The 20,678-nt window shown below is 49.6% G+C and overlaps 1 protein-coding gene across 30 annotated transcripts in view; it reads left to right on the plus strand.

Annotated features, from left to right (window-relative positions):
* Positions 1–1,710: 1,710 nt before the first annotated feature.
* The window catches only part of LOC1281595 (forkhead box protein O), a 64,929-nt gene continuing 45,961 nt past the window's right edge, over positions 1,711–20,678 (plus strand). Inside the window, exons 1-3 of one of the 30 annotated variants that reach the window (XM_061641089.1) lie at positions 1,711–1,969; positions 8,065–8,794; positions 17,913–18,139. In XM_061641089.1, coding sequence (XP_061497073.1) covers positions 8,524–8,794; positions 17,913–18,139 — 498 coding nt within the window. In that variant the 5' untranslated portion in view covers positions 1,711–1,969; positions 8,065–8,523. Of the gene's footprint in view, positions 2,061–6,316; positions 6,803–6,827; positions 7,274–7,464; positions 7,638–7,674; positions 7,940–8,052; positions 8,795–17,912; positions 18,140–20,678 lie in introns of those variants that run through there. The other 29 variants (XM_061641088.1, XM_061641090.1, XM_061641099.1 and 26 more) reach the window with 29 other exon arrangements.

A 20,678-nucleotide genomic window follows, 5' to 3' on the forward strand; every position in this document is an offset into this window, starting at 1 on the left:
ACGCAACGTTTTTGATTTTGGTCCGGATTCGATACTTTTCGGCAGTTTCGCTGATGAAACTGCAACGTGGTTTAGTAGCTTCGCTGATTCGTAAAAGTTGCACCATTGGCATGTGGCACTGTGCTTCTTCTTTTTCTTTTTTTTGTGCAGAAACTGCTGGCGCCACTAGTCGGTCCGGTTCGGCCGTGTCGGTGCAATTTTTGGGGACGACCACCTGATCATTGCGTAGGGGCCCACCCGAGGCAACGGGATCGATGATACACGAGGCGATCTCTGCAAGGTGGCAGTTTTTGGGGGATGATCATAAGTAATCTTTGACATATAAATGACCAATGAATGTGTGGAATTCTGGAATCTAGACGCTTCAAGGGCATTGGCCACTAGGGGTCGGCCTAGAAGCTAGCTGATAGTCAATCAGGATGGTTTTTGGGGATGATCAAAAGAAATTGTTGGCATACAGATGGATCAACGATTGTCTGGAGTTGGTTGCTCCGTGCAAATGTATCTATAGAACAAGGGATGAGGATCTGCAATGGATCTTTAAGGGAAGATCTTTACCTATTATTCCTATTCCAAAACACTTATCACATCAGATCACGCAAATAAACTACCAAGCCTCCAGGCAGATTAGAGCCTCCTAAAATAGAACCTTTCTTCCTGCAAATTCCGCCCTAATGTCGATAGATTTCAAAAGATTCCAGTGTCCAGATGGGATAGGTCTTGGGCAGATTGATCGAACCAATTCTTCCACCCAGAGGGCGTGAGAAAAAAAACGCACAGATAATGTACGGGGCCATGCTTAAGCACTCTGAGCAGATCCTCCACAAGGTCTTCCACGTCTCTGCCAACGTCCAGAGGAAGAAATATATTGCTGGAGTTGATCTTTCTTTTTTTTTGTTTTGCGCCCCTAAAATTTGCTATCGTTCACTTTCTCTCTTTCTCTCTTTCTCGTTCTCTCTCTCTTTGGTACCTGCTCCATTCGTTAGCGTTCCATTTTGCTCACTTTCTGCGCCTACTGCACCCCAACCATGCCTCACTACCGTTTCCATCATCCATCGCCGGTGACACGTGCATCGGTTGGGAGGCTCCAAAAGTTGCGTAGCTGCACCACGCACGGAGAGAAAGAGCGGCGATTTTTTTTTGTCCACCCCATCCATACACACAGCAACAGCTGAACGATAGAGGGGGGGATGAAGAAGGCGCTGCTCCCCGTAATATTTCGCGTTGCACATGGTTACGCTCTAGGGGTTGGAAACTGCGGGCGGTGGGGGGGTTGAAACTGTGAAGGGTGAGTTTTTGGCGAAGGGGATGAGGAAGAGGGGTGGTGGCGCGCGGGTTCGGCTCTAACTGTTCGGGTTTCGTTCGGAGGCTCCCGCATTTGTACGCGTGCGTGTGTATGTGTGTGTGTTGATTTCAATCCGCACACACACACACATCGGTACACAAGCAGCAGCATTGAAGGGATAGAGCAAAATAGCTTCTTGCTCCCTCGTTGTACTAGGGGGTTGCGCGAACGAGCGAACGAGAGAGCGTGATTTGCGTAACCATCCCATTGCGTGTATTTGTACCGTCCATCCGTCCGTCCGTGTGTGTGTGTGAGTGTGTGGGGACCGGTTGGAAAGCCGAAACCCATCACCCCCCCGGGGGTGGGATTGCAGGGTGGCGATGGTGGTGGTGGAGCGAAACTATTCCGCGGCAGCTGCGAGATTCGAGTCGGGCCATGGTTCTTGCCGAGCGCGCGCTAGTTGCCCGTTTCCATACATCCGGCTCGGATGTTTCATCTGCTGTAGGCTCTGCCGCTCCGGTTTGTCCGTGTGCTGAACCGCGCTTTTGCCGCGGTATCTCGTGCGTTCTTGCTCGCTGCTACGTCGTCGTCGTGTTCTCTGCGTGTTTCCGCGTGTCGCGTTGTGGTGTCGTTGTGTAGCAAGCAGGTTTTGTGGCCGAATCACGGCGGAATCGAAATTAGTGGGTGCGCAATTTTTCGTTGGGAATTCCCCTCACCCCCTAGAAGTAGTGTTTGTGTGTTACGTGCAGTGGTGGTGGGCAGAAATGTAATACGGGTACGGTAGTAGTTTCCAAAACAGTCCGGCTCCCGTCGATCGCGCATCGATCGTAGCACAACATGCTGCTGGTGGTAGCGGCAAAAAGAAACCCAACGAGAGATAACAACATTAGTGATTGATTTCGGAACTTCACTACGGACTTCCTTCCTGACCGTGGCCAACAGTTTTCCGCTGTGTTTTCATTATTTACCCTCTAACTGAGCAAAGAAATTGCCTATTATGCGCCTCTCAGGTGTTCCTTTTCTTCTATCAAAAGCAGCCGACTCCTCCGACATGAGCGTTAGTGTTAGCGGCGGAGGGCGTTTGTTGTTGAACTTTGGGAGTTGAATTCTGTTTGCGCTTTTGCGGCGCAATTCCGATCATCCGATCGCGAGTGAGTGTGATTTGTGTGATCTTTCTAATGCCACGAGTGTGTGCGCGCGTATTTCGTATTGGTTATTGGTTCGATAGCACCCGAAATACACCTCTCATCATATCACGCACGCACGCACGCCTTACAAGAGCGGAGGAGCCGTTTTTTGCCTCTCTCCTTCTTTGTCTATCACTACTGCGTCTCGTCGGTTGATTATGGCGCTCGATAAGGGAGCTGTGCTGTGTGGTACGCGCGCGTGTCGAACCCGCTCCAAGCTCCAAGAAAGCGCACACATCACCACGCGCGCTCGCTCTCCCCCGTCGGCCCCTCCTCGCACACATCCACCGGGCGCGGGCCGGTTCGTTGCTGCTGCTGGCCACCGATCGAACCAGCCTACTTTTGCATCGGAATAAATTATTGCAACAACCCCGGGCTCCCCCCAGCCGCCGGGTGATCTGCTTGCGTTTCCATTTTCCCCTCTGGCCATCCCTCTGGCAAAGGGGGTTTAGGCTGCAAAAAAAACGGGGAGAAAGAGATTTAAAGAAACTTGCAAAAAAAGGCACACACATACAGACATAGATAGGCATACTTATCTCGGATCGCGATGATAGTCCGCGGGGTGGACCGTTTTTTTTTTTTTGTTGCAATTTTTGATCGCTTTTCGCCAAACCTCTCGTGCGATCGTGGAGAGTGGGGAGGTCCCAGCCGCCGGGCTGTCACCGTTTCCCTTCGCTAATTGCTAATTTGTTGGCTCCGCCGTTGGCCTTTCTCCATGGACATTTTTGCAGTAAAAAAAAACCGCTCAGCACACACGCTCACCGCCCAAGTGTCCTTTCGCCCGGCCAACGTGTTATCACATCCGGCGCAGGTTTTCGGGTTGGTTGCTCTCGTCTCGCAGCATAATTACCATACCAGCAACCAGGCACCGGCAAACCAGTTACTTCACTCACAACCACTGTTAAAAGCGCAGTCGGTCCGTTTTTTCTCCCCCTTCATCGTGGATATCCACTGAAGCGATCGATCAATCTCGATCGGTGAAGGAAGGTTGATTGAAATGCTTGGCCATAAATGAAATTGCACACAGCGCACACAGAATCGAAGAGGAAATGTGCACACCCAATCGGAAGAAAGGGCGAAAAAAAGGGAGGAATGGAGAAGGGATGAGAAGATAAGAGAACGATCCGAACGCCATATCCTGCAATTGTAGGGCGTTGCTGTGCGTTGGCCCCACTCTTCTCTTTCCCCTCGGCGGACCGGAACGCGATCTTGATGGTTCGCGAACGATTAAAATTATAAGTTACCGGCTGCAGGAGTGGCGGAGTTGCAGCAAGAAGATCTGCACCACACGGTACTGGCAGGCAGCGTGTGTAACACGTTTTCCTCCCTTGCTCCCTACTCCCGTTGCGGGCTTGTGGGCCACTTTTCCCGTCGGGTAATTCCGTTCGTCTGTTGGAGCTGGGTACTTTTCCACTGGAACGTTCGTTTCTACTTCCTCTCGCTCCGCCTCGCTGCAGTTGAAGCCAAAAGGAGGGCTAAAAGAGAAGAGGGGAGAAAAATGCTTGTAACTGCTACTTTGAAACGCTCCCGATCCTTCGCTGGGTGTGTGTATGTGTGTGTGTGATGGGAAAAGATACCAAACCGGCCACCAAGGCCAGCAGCACTTGACGTGCGACGGGCGGAGAGTTGTGTGGGGGCTGTGTGAAAGATGACGGGCAGGACGCTTTTCCAGCTTCTGGTCTGTTCTGGGGCGAATGTATGAACCAGGAAAAAAACATCTCCTGCCTTTGGCCGGGTCGTCTAGAACGATCGCCTCTAATCGGTGGCTCTTCCAATCCAGATACTAGCCAAACAGGTAGGGGGATGTCGTCCTGCACCCATTATCTCATCTCTCTCCCTCTCGCACACACAGCAGTTAGGAATGTGAAAATTGTGCGTGTGTTAAGGGGGGCGATATTTCTGGACATCCGCGGCATCCGGAGACGGCAGGTGGGTCCGTCCCGTTGATTGAAAAGGCTCGTCGCTCGCGCTTCATGTGGATGATGCTCGGGGGAGAGGGGCCGGACCGGGCTCGTCGGGGTGATAATGGGTCCGGTTCCACGTACACAAACGCAACGACTAAAAAAGAAAAAAAAGAAGGAACAACCGATAGAAGTGGAGAAGGTGAGAAGGAGGAGGGGGGAGATTTGCTTTCTGGAAGGTACGGGAAAGGTTTGCGCCCCCACCGGGAGGGATAATAGCAGAGACGGAAGAAGCACACCAAAAACCGACCCAGAAAGAAGACACACAAACACATACACACACACTCGCACGCGGGGGTCCCGGGTCGTGTAAGCGCGAGCGCGCTCGCACGGGGGCCGATGGAAAAAAACTGAATTGATAATTATCTGAGCGATGGCGGCACAGGCAGTGTATGATCGCGAACAGCAGCCGTGAATGCGTGTGCGCGCGCGTGTGTTTGGTGTCGTCCGTATACGATGCGACGTCACACACGCAGCAAGGCGTCTATTATCGGGCCTGTTATCACAGCAGCCAGCTCTCGAGGTCCTGGTTGTGGGGCGTGTTGTTTTGCACTGGTGTGCGTGTCCGCGATCGCGATCCTTTGGCAACGCTGCCAACCAGGAAAACCGTCACTGCGGCTTGATGCGCATTTAGCACTCTGGCGGGGAGAGCTCCAAAGGGATGCGCCCGAGGTGTGCACGAGGTGGAGCGGTATGCATGGATCAATTTTGCCGCGGTCACACAACGACACGCGGAGCAGTCGCGCACGGTCATATGTGTGCGGATATCTCGGGTGAAAAACAGGAGAGCGCGGAGAGAAAAGACAGAAAAAAACGAGATCGCACGTGTGGACTGAAAACGGCTGTGCTGGATGAGGGGTGGAATGAAGGGCACACTCTTGACGGGGGGGAAAGGGAATGCGGGTGCAAGAGAGTTGGTATGTGTGAAGTGATGTGTGATGAAAATATATATTCTCTTCCCAATATACGCGCGAATTGAGGAAGCACACCGAAAACGCAAAAGTGTATCGCGCAACCGCATGCGTAACGACGCGACAGCGGTAAAGGGGAAGAGGTAGAACGGGCGGGTGGGCGAGCGGTCAGCCGGACCACAAGGGCAAGCGCGAAAGGGACAGCACGGCACGCGAACGGGCAAAACGAGAGGGCGAATGAATGGCGAGGTCAGGCGTGATAGTGCTGTTAAGTTGGCTGCGCGCTGATAAGTGCGCCGATCCTCCCTCTAGCGCGATGGGGCCAAACGCGAGCGATGGTGTGTGCCTTCCTTTGTGGACGTTTTTTGGGCAATAGAAAGACTCTGCGCGCGCGCGTGTGTGTATGGTTAGAAGGAGAAAGAGAGGGATAGCAAACACACACACACACACACACACACACACACACACACACACACACACACACACACACACCTGTGATCGAGCGATGAAACGACTCGCTGAGAGCAGCAGACCGTTTAACCGTTGACGGCGGAAAGGGGGAGACGGCTGCGCGCAAGGTGCGAGGTGCCATTAATTGTCAAATTTTTCAAACGACCTTTCCCACTCTCTCACTCTCTCTCTTGCACTCGCTCTATCTCGTTCGTTCGCACGGTCCGGTATCGGGTCGATGAGGTGATGATCGTGGATCCATTTCTCGTACACATTTCACAGCGCGCACACACACACACACACACAAACGCACCTCACACTGTCCACGTCGCCAACATGCGATAGTGTGTGGAGAGGTTTTTTGGGGATAGTCCCCCCCCCCATTTCTTCCCACTGCCATCTATGATCGTGCCCACAAGTGTGAGTGTGTAAGTGGGCTGCAGAATATTTTATGTGTATCTCTCTCTCTCTCTCTTTCTCTCAGTCTGTTTCTGCGGGGAGACAGATTTGCACGTGCGCGCGTACCTGAGGCTGTGTGCGTGCACGGCTCTGCTCCACGGCACATCGCACGATTCGCAGCGGTAGTTGTGTGTGTGTGTGTGGTGTGGTGTACATGTGCACATTGCGATGCTCCAATATAGACAAGCGCGGGTTGATTGTAGCGGCGGCCGTATCTCTCGCTTCGTCTTCTTCTTCCTACCAGCGCGGAGCGCGTGTGTGATGCAGTGGTGGTAGTGTGTGTGCTGCTGCTTCGACCGCGGTGAGCTAATACGCATTTTATCTACGACGAACCGCGCGGCGTAGTGTTCCGTCGCCATCGCTCCCTTGATAAATCGCGTGGGCTTGCAACTGAACTAGTGTGCGTGCATGTGTATGCGTGTGTTTAGTGAATAGCACAGCAAAGGAGAAAAAAAAACCACACAGCTGAGCGCGCATAGAGACTGCGGACTGGCAAGAAATCAAACCCCAACAACGCGGATGATGCGCGGGGAATGGTTGGTGCTGAATGTTAGTTTCATATTAGCAAACCGGCGATGTGTGTGTGTGTGTGTGCGCGTAATCGCGATCTCCCCATCGCGACTCCTTCCCGTCTGGTCTGGTCAGTCTGGTTTCTAGCGCCGCGTCCTGCACAACCGCACGTCCGCGGTCGACTTATCAACTGAGTGGTAAATGTGTATATTTAGAGCGTTTTTTTCTTCTTCCCGCCGTTCTTGCTCTCAATATACCCCCGTCCCGTGCGGTTGTGTGCACGCGCTTGCAGGAGAGAAGAAATGAGCCGGGCTGCTGTGATAGCGCGTGAAGGTTTTACTGTGTGTGTGTGAGTGTTGGCCTTCCATTTTCGGTCACTAGCTGCTAGTGTAGAGTAGTGTATTAGTACGCACTTTTACTGCGTTATCACCCGTCGCATCTTGCCCGATATGACAACACAGCCGCGGTCTGGTGCGCCGTTCCACCCACATTGATAACACGGTGATAATTGTGTGTGTGTGTGTGTGTGTGTGTGTATTTTTTCTTTCTATCTTTCCTCTATCGCCAACACAGAGAGCGTGTGTGCCATTAATTGACCGAATTGATTAAGGAAGCGAGATTGAACATCGATTTTGTTGTTGTTGGTTGTGTCGATGCGAGCGAAATGGGAAATGGTTGAAGTGTGTGTTTTTTTTTCATTCTTTTTGCTGTGCGTTGTCATCTTAGTATGCTGCGCGGCTGCGTCAGCTGGTGGTGGTGGTTGCTTCACAATCCCGTCGGCGTTCAAGTGACGTAGTTCAAATGTCACCGTGACACCGATTACCGCTCCCGGCGATGTGTGCTAGAAAGCGAAGCGTGTGTGTGTCGTGGGTTGGTCAGTGCTGTTCTCCAGAGCGTCCAGAAGACTCCGAGCTGGGGGACGGTGGTAGTGCTGTTGGTCGATGGTCATTTGTGGACTTCTGTTCGGACATCAATCCGCCGCCATGTTTTGGCTGCAAACTCTGCTGGGTTGTGGTTCGCCCCGTGGCCTCCTTCTTCTCTCTCTCTCGAGTGATAGTAGCGGTGTGTGACGTACATCCCGAACAAGGCCACCGGGCGACCAACTATCAACGCGTTCTACCTCCGGGCCCCTCTTATGGCAGGAACTGTAACTGTCTCCATCGGGGAGAGTCTGTAGTGGGTTTTAGTGATTTGTTGTGTTATTGTTTCTCTTTTTCCATGTGTGCGCTCTGATAGTATTAGTGGCGCTTGAAAACGTCTAGAAAGAGCAATAATAATAATAGTAACAGTAATCATTTCAGTAACTCTTCAGTTCCGCTCCGGTAGCTTAGTGATAGAGGGATAGAGACTAACCTTCAAAGTGCGTGCAAGTGTGTGTGTGTGTATGTGTTGTGTGTGTACCTGTACCTGGAAGTGCGGTGAGTGAGTGTGTGCGAGTGTGTGTACAGTGTAACCACAACACAGTGTAGTGGAATGGTAATGTCCCTGCCGTGCGATGACAGCGCGTGAACAACGAGTTTAAAGTGAACGTTTATTGCGAAACAAAAAGCTGCCGAAAATCATCATTTGCCGTTCCGTTGTTGCCCCACGGGCCTCCGTGAACAGAGAAGAGAACCCCCCAAAGCCTACTCAGTGCATAATTGTTCGCTCAGCCTCCACGAGAGCAGCGCTGCTTAACCGTTTCCAGAACATCCAGAAGGGGTAAAAAGCACACCAAACCGCTTCGGGCCGACAGGGCAGGGCGTGTAGAAAGCACGGGCATGGATCCGTACGGCTGGCCGGCTTCACCGTTGCGTGCTGGCGGTGGCGGCGGTGGTGGTGGAGGAGGTGGAGGTCCCAGCGGCATGTACGACAACATTTCCAACGACGGCATACCGATGGACGCGCTGGCCGAGCTGCAGGACACGGGATTCGAGCCGCAGACGCGGGCCCGCTCCAACACCTGGCCCCTGCCGCGGCCGGAGAACTTTGTCGAACCGGAAACGGAACCGGACAGCAACAAGTGCAGCAATCAGCAGCTGGCCAACACCGGTGAGTAGGAAGGGCGAGGGGGAAGGTGTATTTTAAAAAGTGTCCCATTTTGCTTCTATTTCTTTGTAGGGGTTAATGACCCAGCACGGTCAAAGCCAGATTTTTGTCATCTTGCCATGGGACGCGTTAGTCCGGATAAAAAATTGAGGACTAGAGATGAACTGAACTTGGAACTAGAGGCACTCAAGCTGTCCTAATTATAGGAGTCTTGGTCCTAAGGAAAGCTTTAACAGACAAATTAGAGCGAAAAGAGAGTCTCTAAGACTCTTGGCGACCTTGGTCTGATCATTAGAAAGTCACTAGACGACTCGTCGTATTAAAGTTCTTTTGGTAGAAAGGATAATTCCTTGCATGATAGCCTCCAATTGTGCTCGCTCTCTGGTCGAAGTGGCAGATAATCTGCCTGACAACTCGTTCCCCAAAGAACACTCTGGGACACAATGGCGCTGTGGCTCTACTAAATGCACGTTCTATTATTCGATTCAAGAGGGCATAAATACCGCTAGCTCTACGTCGACGATTCAAGTGGGTAGAAGTGTAACAAGCGTAACGGCTTTAACCACAAAGCCCACCAAGTCTGATCTGGAACGACCTCTCCGAGACGGGGTTTGAGTGGCCGTTGAGTGTGGCCAGCGCTATATGATCCATGTAATTGTAACGATCGTCATTTTTTCAGCTATTCCCGTCTGGGTCATACCCTCTCCTTGTCATGACGTCATGCGTGACACGGCTATCGTTAACGCATAATGATAGCACAATTTGCAAACAGTATTAATGCACAGCATAATGCATTTCGTTGTGACGGTTCTGTGTGCAATTGTGCATATTTTTAGTGTTCCACTGGAGCGCGAACGATCATAATGATTATTTGAAGCAGCATAGAACGAACGGAATGGCAGTGGAAATGATAGCAAGGAAAGCTTGATTACAACAAAGGAGACGTTCTAGGAGACGGATTTTTAGTGTTATTGTGGAATGGATTATTGATAGCAGAAATAACAGTTTAGGCTCCTTAAAATGCCCTTTTTTGCTTCTGAAAGTGTCCAAATCAACCGCCTTCGGTACGGGTTTTGGATCAATTGGCACACACATCTAACAACCGATTCGAAAAGCGCCCAGATTCACGCTGCAAACTGCTTCCCGGCATGCTTAGCGGCAAGACAATTCCATCCACGACAAACAAGCACGCAAAAAAGCACGCAAACACACCAACAAAAACAAACCGCGCAACTCTATATTCCGCCGTGCAAGAAAAGACACGCGGACGACGACGGCGACGAGCCTTCTCTTCGCCCTTTTTCGCTAGCAGTGTGGAGGGCTCCTCCACTCTACCTCCCGTCCCTATGTTGTGTTCTGTGTGTATGTATCTGTGTGTGTGTGTCATTGAAAAAGGTGGCCGCGTTTGGCCCGCGAGTTCCTGCTTCAATGTTTACATTTTTAATTGGCCATACGCGAGCGCCGCGCACGCTCACGCTCCCTGTGTGAGTGTGTGGTGGTGCGCGGCCGCCTGTATTGCACGTTGGCTGTGTGGCCCATTCTTATCTGTCCCTTCTACTCCCCCCCGTGTGTGTGTGTTTGTGGCCTCACGCGCGCACTGTCTCCCGGTATGATCGATTGAGGGGACTTGCGATGTGTGTGCGTCTGTGATGTAGGAAAAGGGACTTGTGGGGGGGGGGGGGGGTCCTATGTAACACCATCATCAACACCCCCCCCCTCCCCCTCCTTTCGGGGTAGGAAATAAAACGCGATAGAAACGCGGCGGACACACAGTAGTCAATGTCGGGCGCGCCGGATCGCTGGAAGAGTTGTCCACAAGAGAAGAGGCGCGGAGGGGGCTGTCTATCGACACTGGACAGAGTGTGCAGGCAACTGGTTCTACGGCGCAAGAATCTGACCTTCGCGGACCGCTGATGATGAGATATGCGCACGTGTGTGTGTGTAGATTCTAGACGCGCCGAATTTTGTGAAGTGATCGTTGCTTCGCCCGTTTGCTTTTTTATGTGTGTGGTGGGGTGGCTGGAGAACACACAATTTTAGCACTGACGAGATGGTTCGCCACCTGGCACCAGTCAACCCTCCCCAAAAAAAAAAGAAAAGAAAAATCCAGTTTTTCTTCCTACTCTCCACGCACGCTTCCCGTCTTCGTCGGAGGGTGCGATCATAACCTCAAACCCCCCTTCTTATTTGAGCAGCAGTGGTGGAGATCGCTTTGATTAGCGCACACACACACACTCGCGTGCGCCTATTACACTAGACAGGTTTACCTTCTCTTGGGGTTTTTTTTTTGGGTGAAGTCGCGCATTTTAACCCGGCTAGACGTTGGCTTACTGTGTCTAGTGCCTATTAATGTGGGAGTGGGGAGGAATTGGGGTTTTTTTTTGGAGGTGAGCCTCACCTGTCTGGCGCTGTCTGGCGTGAAGATCATTGGCAACGGGTGCTGCGTAATCGGTGTTGCGTGGCGGCCGAGTTCTGTTCCTTAAGAACGCTGGCTGGCGGACAGCAAGAAGCGAATTGGAGTTGGATCCAATACAGGAAGAAGAAAACTTGGAATCGCCCTTCCCCGTGCCCCCCCCTCGCAGCCAAAATAAAAAAAGAGCACTCGCCGAGGTGTATTTATAATGAGGAAGTGATTTAATTCTTCGAGCCACTTCTACGGGGAGCTGCGTTTTTTTTATTATTTCTGCTGACTGCTTGATTCATAATTTTCCACTAATTTATAGTGTTAGCGTCATTCTTTCCAGCGCGGGTTTGGGTTGGAATATGTAGGTTGTGTGTGTGTGTGTGCGTATCCTCGATCATCATCAATTGGTGGGCTTTTTTATGGATTTTTCGCCATACAGCCATGTATGTGCCAGACTGAGCAAAAGGCTGTCGCAAGCTAATTCCAATCTTTTCGTAGACGTTCTACTTTCTTCCTGCTGATTTGGAATGCTAATGCTATACCAGCATCGGGCACAGTTGCTTCTTTCTTACTTGTTTCTTACTTCGTGTCTGCTGGGCGAGACGTCTCGAGCCTCGAGTTTGATGGCACCTAGACACAGCCACATTAAAATTCGTCTAGGTTAAAGTTAAAAGACTATTTCGGCTAGGCTAACTAATCAACGCCGCATGCTTAGATGGCTTTTTGTCCGGCGTGTGTGTGTGTGTGTTGTAAATATCAAAATGAAACCTCCGCTGTCTAGCCAGCCATACATCCATCCATCCAAAACCAGCCAAAAGCCCGTAGACCATGACCGCGCATCGGGGTGAGCCTCGGGGTGCACGAGCGCGAATCGAACTTTACCAAAGAACCGGAAAACGGAGCACAGGTGCATGGAGGGGGGGGGGGGTAGGCCGAAAGGGGAGGGAGTCGGTGGCCATTTATCTCACCCAGAAGATTGGCTTTTGGCGAACCGGATTTTGCGCCGGGTGCGGATTGAACCGGTTTCGGGGGTTTCCTTTGCGTTGCGTTTTTTTTTTTTATTAGGAGGATTTGCTTCTCCTTCTTCCTCCTCTCAAATGTTCGCCAATGGTCGGCTGGTGTCTGCGCGGCGACCCATGCGCGAGCGGATTAGGCTTAGGCGAGAGACGATCGAGTGCTTCTCGTGATGGAGCGGTCTTTTTTTTTTTGCTTGCTGCCGCCGGTTACCTTGTGTGCCTCACTGACATGCACGCTCGTGTGTGTGTGTGTTTGCTGGGTCGTTAAAAAAAAGGATGGTGAACTTTACATCAGGTTTTTATGTATTCAGCGATTGAATTAAAATTGATGATCTTAAAAAAAAAAGAAGTTGGCCCGAGAGTCGTTCAAGGTGACGGAGGAAGTCTTGCAAAGCGCCGAACGTCTATCAGAATCGAACTGTAATAATGCGGGAGTAGCTAAAAAAAAAACCCAACAAAACTATCAATGCTTTTAACAGTTTTTGCCGTTGAATTTCATTTAAAGTCATTAATTTTTGACACTTGTAGTAAATATGATAATTTTGCAAGGTATTTGAGCAAACTTTGAGAAGACTTGAATACTTTTACATCACATAAACAGTACAGAAACCGTAAACTTTCAAAATTTATCATTTAGTGATATGTTACAATCTATCAATGAAATTATTGACCGCTTAACTTCAATTAATTAATTTTAGAACACGCAGTTTCAAACATTGCAATCAATTTTGTATATAAAGCGATAGACTTACTGTCAAAAATTGGTGCCTTTGAGACAAAAATTGGTGAGAGCTACAGAAAAAAAAAAATTGGCATCGACTGTATTGTCAAGCTTGATAGACATTTTCGTTTCTTCACAGCTTCTTTGGGTTGAGTTGAGATCATGAACCTAGTCACATTGATTCAAACGCTTTATTTCCAGTCTAAATGGTCATCTAATAGTCACACTCTGTGATACCTTGCGGAACATTGCATTAGGTAAAGCGCCACTAGAAGTAATTGCAGTTGCAGCACTGCAGCCAATGCATCACGTAAGGGGGAAACAGCGTGACAAACAGATAACGTGTGTGTGTGTAGTGTGCTATGGTTTTTTTTCTCTCTCCCCAACCCCCTGCAATCTGCGTCATTTACATACCACATTCCGACGTTAGTTTGATTGGTAGAACTCGTTTTACTGCTCCGTCGGCGTCCCAGCGCTCGCTACTAAACCTGCTGCAAAACCTGCCACCTACCAGCCCTCGTTCTTCTCTCCGACTCGACACCTCGTGCTGCTAACTCTGCTTGCCGTGCATGTGCATGCACTTTGTAGTGGTTGTACTACAACAACACGAGCAGGTAGAGAGTGGAGAGCGTATGAAAATCGATCAACTGACACAGCTAGTTAGAGACGAGCCTCCCCTTGTTGTATGACACAGCACACCAAGTGCACATGCACTTGACCATTTTACACGAACGAGCGTGTGTGTGTGGGAGGGTAATATTGATCTCGCGGGGTCAGTGTAGTGCCCAAGCGCTCCCTCACGGTCCAATACGTTGCCCAAATACGCTAATGATTTAACCTTTCCTTCACAACACCGCCTTTTCCACAAGCGCCACCAGGAAGTGAATGGGAAAAATGTTAAAAATGAAAGTGAAAATCTGACAGTAGAACGGTTTTTTTTTTGTGCGATATTGTCACTGGAAGCGTTGTTGTTAAACACTTTAAATGGGGAGATGAAGAAGCACTCCTCCCGCCGCTGCACGAATGAACCAACCAAAACAAAAACAAGACGCAATTACGCCGAACCGATTGGCCCAGTCTGAGAGAGACAGAGAGAGAGAGAGAGAGCGGGAATGATGCGAAAGGAATCCGATAGGGAAAAGGCGCTTGGTGCTTGGCCATTCACAAACAATAACATGATGCACTACAAAGTATGGAAATACGCGCGTCGCAGCACAGCGCAGCACAGCTACGTAGTAAATGATTGTGCCAATCCCTCGCAGCAGCCTCATTTGTTGTCAAAAGCCGGTCGAAAGTGATGCGTGGTGTCAGAACCGAGCCATTACAGAAGCGGGGGTGCAGGGAGGGTTGTAGGTGGGAAAAATAAAAATAGATAAAATGTTGCTCCCACCACTGCTGCTGACTTCGAAGCTGTGGGAAGGTTTGGTTGGTTGAAACCGGTGGAAAATGATAACGAAATCGGAGGGTGTGTCAGGGTCGTCGGTAGAGACAGTGGTGGTTTTCACCCAGAACGGTATGCGTGTAATGGCAGCTACCGCATCTTCGTTAGTTGTTTGGAAAGCAAATCTTTCCAACCAAACTGCGGGTTTTCTCACCAATTCACCCCTTTTCTGTACGATCGTTTTCCACGTCTGATCGTCAAAACTCTCGCAGCCGTGTCGGGACTTGGTGTCGGGCTATCGTGTCATTAATCGTCCGACAATCGTTTGGCTCTCAAGTGCACAGCCAATTAAAATATTGATTGACCCGACGGACGATTGCCGTTCGTTGCCCGTCCACTTGGCACAGTAGTAGAGGTAGGGGTAGGAAGGAAAATCACACGAAGAAGCAGAAGAAGAAGAAGAAGAAGAAGAAGAATATGGTGCTTCATTCCTTTATTGTAGGGTGGGGTAGGTTTGGTGTAGATCGTAGCAGAGGATCTTGATTGACGTTGGGTGTGTGTAAAAAAAAGTTTGAGAGAAAAGTGTCTTGATGTTTTTTTCTTAATTAACTGAAGAAGAGACTTTTTTTATTTAAACCGGATTTTCATTTCTTGTTCTAGTGTAGTTGATGGTGATTGTGATGGGTTGGTGAAGTTGGTAAAAATCCGGAGACGACTCCGATTCGGCTCCGACAATTTCGGAACCGACTCCGGAAGCTGGGTCCGCCTAGCATTATCCGGAGTCGTTCGGTATCGTCTGGAGCTGTTCGGAGCCGTCCGGAATCATCCGGAGTTATCTGGAGTCATCTTTCCTACCGGAGTCGTTCGGAGTCGAAGACGTCCAGAGTCATCCGAAGTCGTCCAGAGTCACCCGAAGTCGTTCGGAGTTGGCCTTGAACAAAGGCCTAGATACGAAGTACACGCGCAAAGAAGAATACGAAGATCGACTCTGGATGACTCCGGAAGACTCTGAACAATTCCGATTCCAAACGACTTCGGGTAACTCAGGACGACTCCGGACGACTTCGGATGACTCTGAACCACTCCAAATGACTCCGGATGATTCCGGACGGCTCCGATTCGGGGTGGAACTATTGGAAGACTCCAGACGACTCTGAACGACTCTGATTCCAAACGACTTCGGGCGACTCTGAACGACTTTGGATGACTCTGGACTACTTCGGGTGGAAGTATTGGTTCCGATTTTGCAGGAGTCGGATGTGCTCCAGAAGGCACATAACTAGATTGTGATGAGATAGTATTGATGAACAGATTTTTTGAGGAAGAATGATCATGAAGAGTTTTGATTTTTCTGCTAAATTTCCGCAATAAAGCTGCCTAAAAGCAACCAAACTGATTCGCACACCTGCTGCTACAGTACGAAATAAACGCTGAGCGTCGCTATTTTGGCACTGCTACATCGCTCCTACCGCACATTCTAACGATCGCACTCCTGTTCCCCTCCGATCATGCACATGGTGAGGGCGTTATATGTTACGCAAGCAATGATAGACTACTACTACTACTACGACCACCACTATTCGTTGCCAACATCCATCCAAAGCAGAGGCAAACTTAGAACATAGACCAGGAATAGCGTGCCGAAAGGGAGGGTGCTTTCGCGTGGAAGGGAAGAAAGAGGATGGTGCGATAAATATAAACAAAAGCGTTTTCTTTTCCGCCGCTTGTATTGCGCGAGGGTGTAGTAGTAGTTCAGTAGTGTGCTTGGTAGGAACATTGCAAACGAAGGCAAACGACTGCTCCAACCTGTTGTGAACCCATTGCGAAGGAGAACAGCGCACACACAGAGCAAGCGAGCACTATTTTCGGACTTTCTGATCATCAAAGACCAAAAGAGAGTGGCCACGTGGACGGTCTGATCGCATTGGGGAGGGTTTTTATTTTTTGTTGCTTTTGGTACGAAACCATGAGAAGCGTTTAAGATTAGAGCGAGATTTCTTGTATTCCGGCATTTTTTTTCTTCTTTTTCCTAGCACGCTAAAATGTATGCAAAAACCCCCCACCCCGGATGAATGCGGATTTGATTGAACTTTTGCCAACCCATTCCGGTCTCTGCCGGTTTTTTGGGTGGGAGGGCGAAAGATGGGGAGTTATCCGTTTTGCTTTTTTTTTGTTTGATTAGCATCCCATTTCGGGTTATGATCGTGTGTGCTCCGACCGTACCTTACTGGCTGTGTGCGAACTCGACCCCCGTTTCAGCTCCCGTTCACCCGTTCTCGACTGCAGTTGCTCTTAAGCAGGCAAACAAAAAAAGTGGAAGCAAAATGTAAACCGAAAAACTCGAAAAAATTTAATGATCCGCGCGCGCTGTCCGTTTCGTCGCTTTGGGTCGTCGCGGTTGGCAACGTCACGAAACGGACAACTTCTTCACAGGCGCGCGCGCTGTCTGTGTCGCTATATTTAGCGCACCGGTCTGTCCATTCGGGGCAGCAAGAGAGCACAAGACCTTGCCGCGTGAGCGGGCGATAGAGCTGTATTGATTTGATTTTTTTTTAAATACAGCGTACCATGCTTTAAGTTCTAAATTCTTTTAGGCTAGCCGCGCGCAGGTTTGGCGCGGAGCAGGTTTGGAGGTCACCAATAACGCAAAGGCAAGGGAGCAAGAGAGAAGTGTTGCCGTTTTTTTTTCAAATGCCACGTTTGCTCGGTCGACTCCCTCCCGGTTCTAGAGATGTCCATCCGATGGCGAACGGCGAAAGGCCTGCCAGATTGCAAAGCGGCGGTCTCTCATGCGAGAGGTGTACGATTAAGCGAAGAGGAAAAAAGTCACAATCTCCCCCAATCCCAACACCGCTCCAAACTTGTTCCGCTCTGGAGGATCGGGTATTTTTGGAAAGTCTGACAACTTTTACCACCCAAGGCCTATGGCGGGCGGGCGTTCGGACCTGCCAGTTGGTATGCGGGTATTTGGTCGCGCCGTTGACAAGATCCCTCTGCGAACGTTGTGTGCGGGTTAATTTGATCCTTTCAATTGGCGCTCCGTTACAGTGGAGACTTGGGAGGCCTTCCTCGCCTGCCCATAGGTTCAAGGTTGATCGGAGATGGGAAAGAAGGGCTATATTTGGCCTACTCTTTTCGGTTAAATGTAACGGGACGGACGAGCTGCCGTTCTTGATGGTAGGGAGGAACAGATTTTAGTCCTCGGCGCCCAAGATAGCGCGCAACATGTGGTTTTTGGAGCGAAGAGTTCGCTTCTAGCCGTAGCATCTGTTTTGATTTTGGGTTTTGATGCACCTGAGAGGTTTCCTGGCCCCAGTGTCCCATATCACATGAGCCAAACATCAGAAGAAAGTTGATAGGAGGAACAGCTGGTCACTGAGAGGGAGTTCTAGAAGGTTTCAAACCGTTGTGCTGGAATCACACGACTCGCTGACTCGCTGTAATCACTGCCAGACAGCAATAGGCTTTTTGATAGCCCCCCCAAAAATACACCTTCTGCTTATCAAAAACCCCACAATCCAGTCTCCACCTTTAGCGTGACACGTAACCTTCTCCAATGTCCGCGTTCTAATCGACGGCTTTTGGCTTTCCATTTCCAGGCTCCAGCAATACGCAGCTGCAGGCGGCCGCATCATCGTCCTCGGCCAAGAAGAACTCCTCGCGACGCAACGCCTGGGGCAATCTATCGTACGCCGACCTCATCACACAAGCCATCAGCTCGGCCAGCGACAGCCGCCTAACGCTCAGCCAGATCTACGAGTGGATGGTGCAGAACGTGCCGTACTTCAAGGATAAGGGCGACTCGAACAGCAGCGCTGGCTGGAAGGTAGGAGGGCATACATTTTTTGTATGTGTGTGTGTGTGCTTGGTCCGTTCGTGTCTTCCGTGATTTCCGTGTTTGAATATTTGAAAAGGGCTAACCTTGCGCTTGACCCAAGATGGGAAGGTACGATTACTCACGGCGCTGGCCGCCGTGCTCATTAATCTCGAATTCGAACCGTGTCCGAAAAAAAGGGTTGAGCAAACGACCTTGGAGATCATTGAACTGACATTTCTGTTCCAATGCTTAAGAACCTTTAACGTTGTAGATTCATTTCGACATTGGATACTAGTTTATACCCAACAAGATATGTTCGCAGTAGGTTTTGTACCTATCAATATGTTCATATGGATATTCAAAATGTGTTTTGTATTATTTTTCCCAAACCATACATTGAACCTAACCAATCGGGGTTGGAATGCCTCAAATCGCTTCCCCGATCAAATAGATTCCAACACCGGAAGAAGATCAATTGCCCTTTGATAAAATCAATTGTGAAAGTCGCCACGCCGTACTTTCGGGCATCGAGATGCGCCGTTTTTCGATGCGGTTCGGTCACAATTGGCTTGGAATATCGCGACCATTGTGCATCCATTGGGCCGGTATGCCATTCCTCACAATGTCAACGCAGACACGCAGACACAGTGTGAAGCTGCGGCGGAAATAAAATAAGGCTCTCCAAAAATTGTCATCCAGCCGTGCGACGATCCTTCAATTGATATCCGATTCAATGGAATCATCGTGTGATGTTGCGTTCGTTTTCGGGGACATTTCCCACAGGGACAATTCCCAGAGCAGGGAGAGCATTGGTGTGCGTTGGTGAGAGAGAGAGAGAGAGAGGGAGAGAAATCCCATTCCAACGGTGGATAATCTTCATTAAGGTTAATGCCATAACACATGTTTGAGGGGATAGTGCCGAAGCAACGATGCACAGATGATTTGGCTCATCGCTCGAACATACAGCACACAACGGTCGTGCTACTGCTCGAAGTGGTGGGACACGTGGCCGCGGTACACACACACACAATGTTGATTGAGCTGTCCCCAATGTTAAGGTGTGAGCGATGATGATAATCCGCTACATTGACCAAACGTGCCATGAACGTGGGCGCTGCTGGAGAAGGAACCCCACAACAATGGGAAATCGAACGTATATACACAGACACACACACATACATTGGAGAGCTATTTCCAATCGAAACCCGTACGCCTGGTCGGACGATGGGAAATGATTTGTGGTGAAAATATCAAATCGAATGCATACATGAATTTATTTGCAAAACTCATCGCACATTCCAGCATGTCATCGTGTGGGTAGTGGAAGGTTCTGGGCGAAAGTGGAAGAGGGGATGTGACACAGGCTCTAGACACGTACCAGGCACGTGCGTACGCACGATGCACCCGGCATTTCATGGGCAACGGTTTGGGCCAGCGTGGAAAACGCTTTCCCACTCACTCCTCCGTTGGGGGAAGAAAATTGAGATGAAATTATTGTATTAAAATTTAAATCACGCCAATAGAATTTTAAACCACCAACCCCAACCATCTGGCCGAGTTGACCATCCTGACCTCTCGTATTGTGGTTTGTGTGGATCAAAACTTTTTTTTTTCGTTGGCAAACTAAACCAAACCAAATTCTAGCCGCTTTACAGATCACAATTACTGCAATATATGAGGCGTGTGATGGCATGATTTTGGACATGCGAGATCCGCATATCATGGCAATGGTTTACATTTGACACGCATTGCTGTTGTGTCGCTTTGAAACATCCGTGGCAAGGGGGTAGATAATTAGTGAACTTTACATTAGTGCATTGGTATCGGGCACGTGACATGATGATAGAGAGCAGCATCTGTGTGTCATTGGGGAATTGATTATAGCGTTGAATTGATGTTCTTTTCTTTTGCTTTAAATTCAATAAATTATGGTTTAAAGTAGAGTTGTTTTATTTATTTTGATTAATGGTTCAATTCAATTCACAAGAACTTTGTCTTGAATATTTTTGGCAAATTTGCAGTATTTTTGCTCCCAAAAGTAGGGCAACTACAAACGACTTCTATAATCAGCCTACTTCTAATGCTATACATGTACATGTACGCTACAACTTAAACTGCAACGCATTACACTTTCAAACACTTTCAAACGCTGTGTCGAAAAACGATTAAGCTCTGCTGTGCGCACACCATTACACCACTAGATTGCTGCACTCATCCCCAGCCCCTCCCGACCTGTGTTCTTCTCCACAGCCACGCAACCGTACTTCCTCTTTTCACACCCGAGACATCCTGGAAGGAAGCTGCCCCAAAGCGGGGAAGCTGCTGCCTTGTCAAATTGCCCCCCAAACGGAAACAGCAAACGAACTTCGCTTTGAACTTTGCTGCACTTGCCTGGACGAGCGCCCCATTTGTGTCTGGCCATAATGATTTCCCCTCGATGGTCATCTTGTGGTTGGGGTTTTTACTATGTCTGTGTCTCTGTGTGTATGTGTTTCTTTCCACCCTCGGTGAAGGTTCCAGTGTGTCACTAGTGGTTTTTGGAACGTTT

The sequence above is a fragment of the Anopheles gambiae genome, chromosome 2 (assembly GCF_943734735.2).
Source record: "Anopheles gambiae chromosome 2, idAnoGambNW_F1_1, whole genome shotgun sequence".
NCBI lineage: Eukaryota > Metazoa > Arthropoda > Insecta > Diptera > Culicidae > Anopheles > Anopheles gambiae.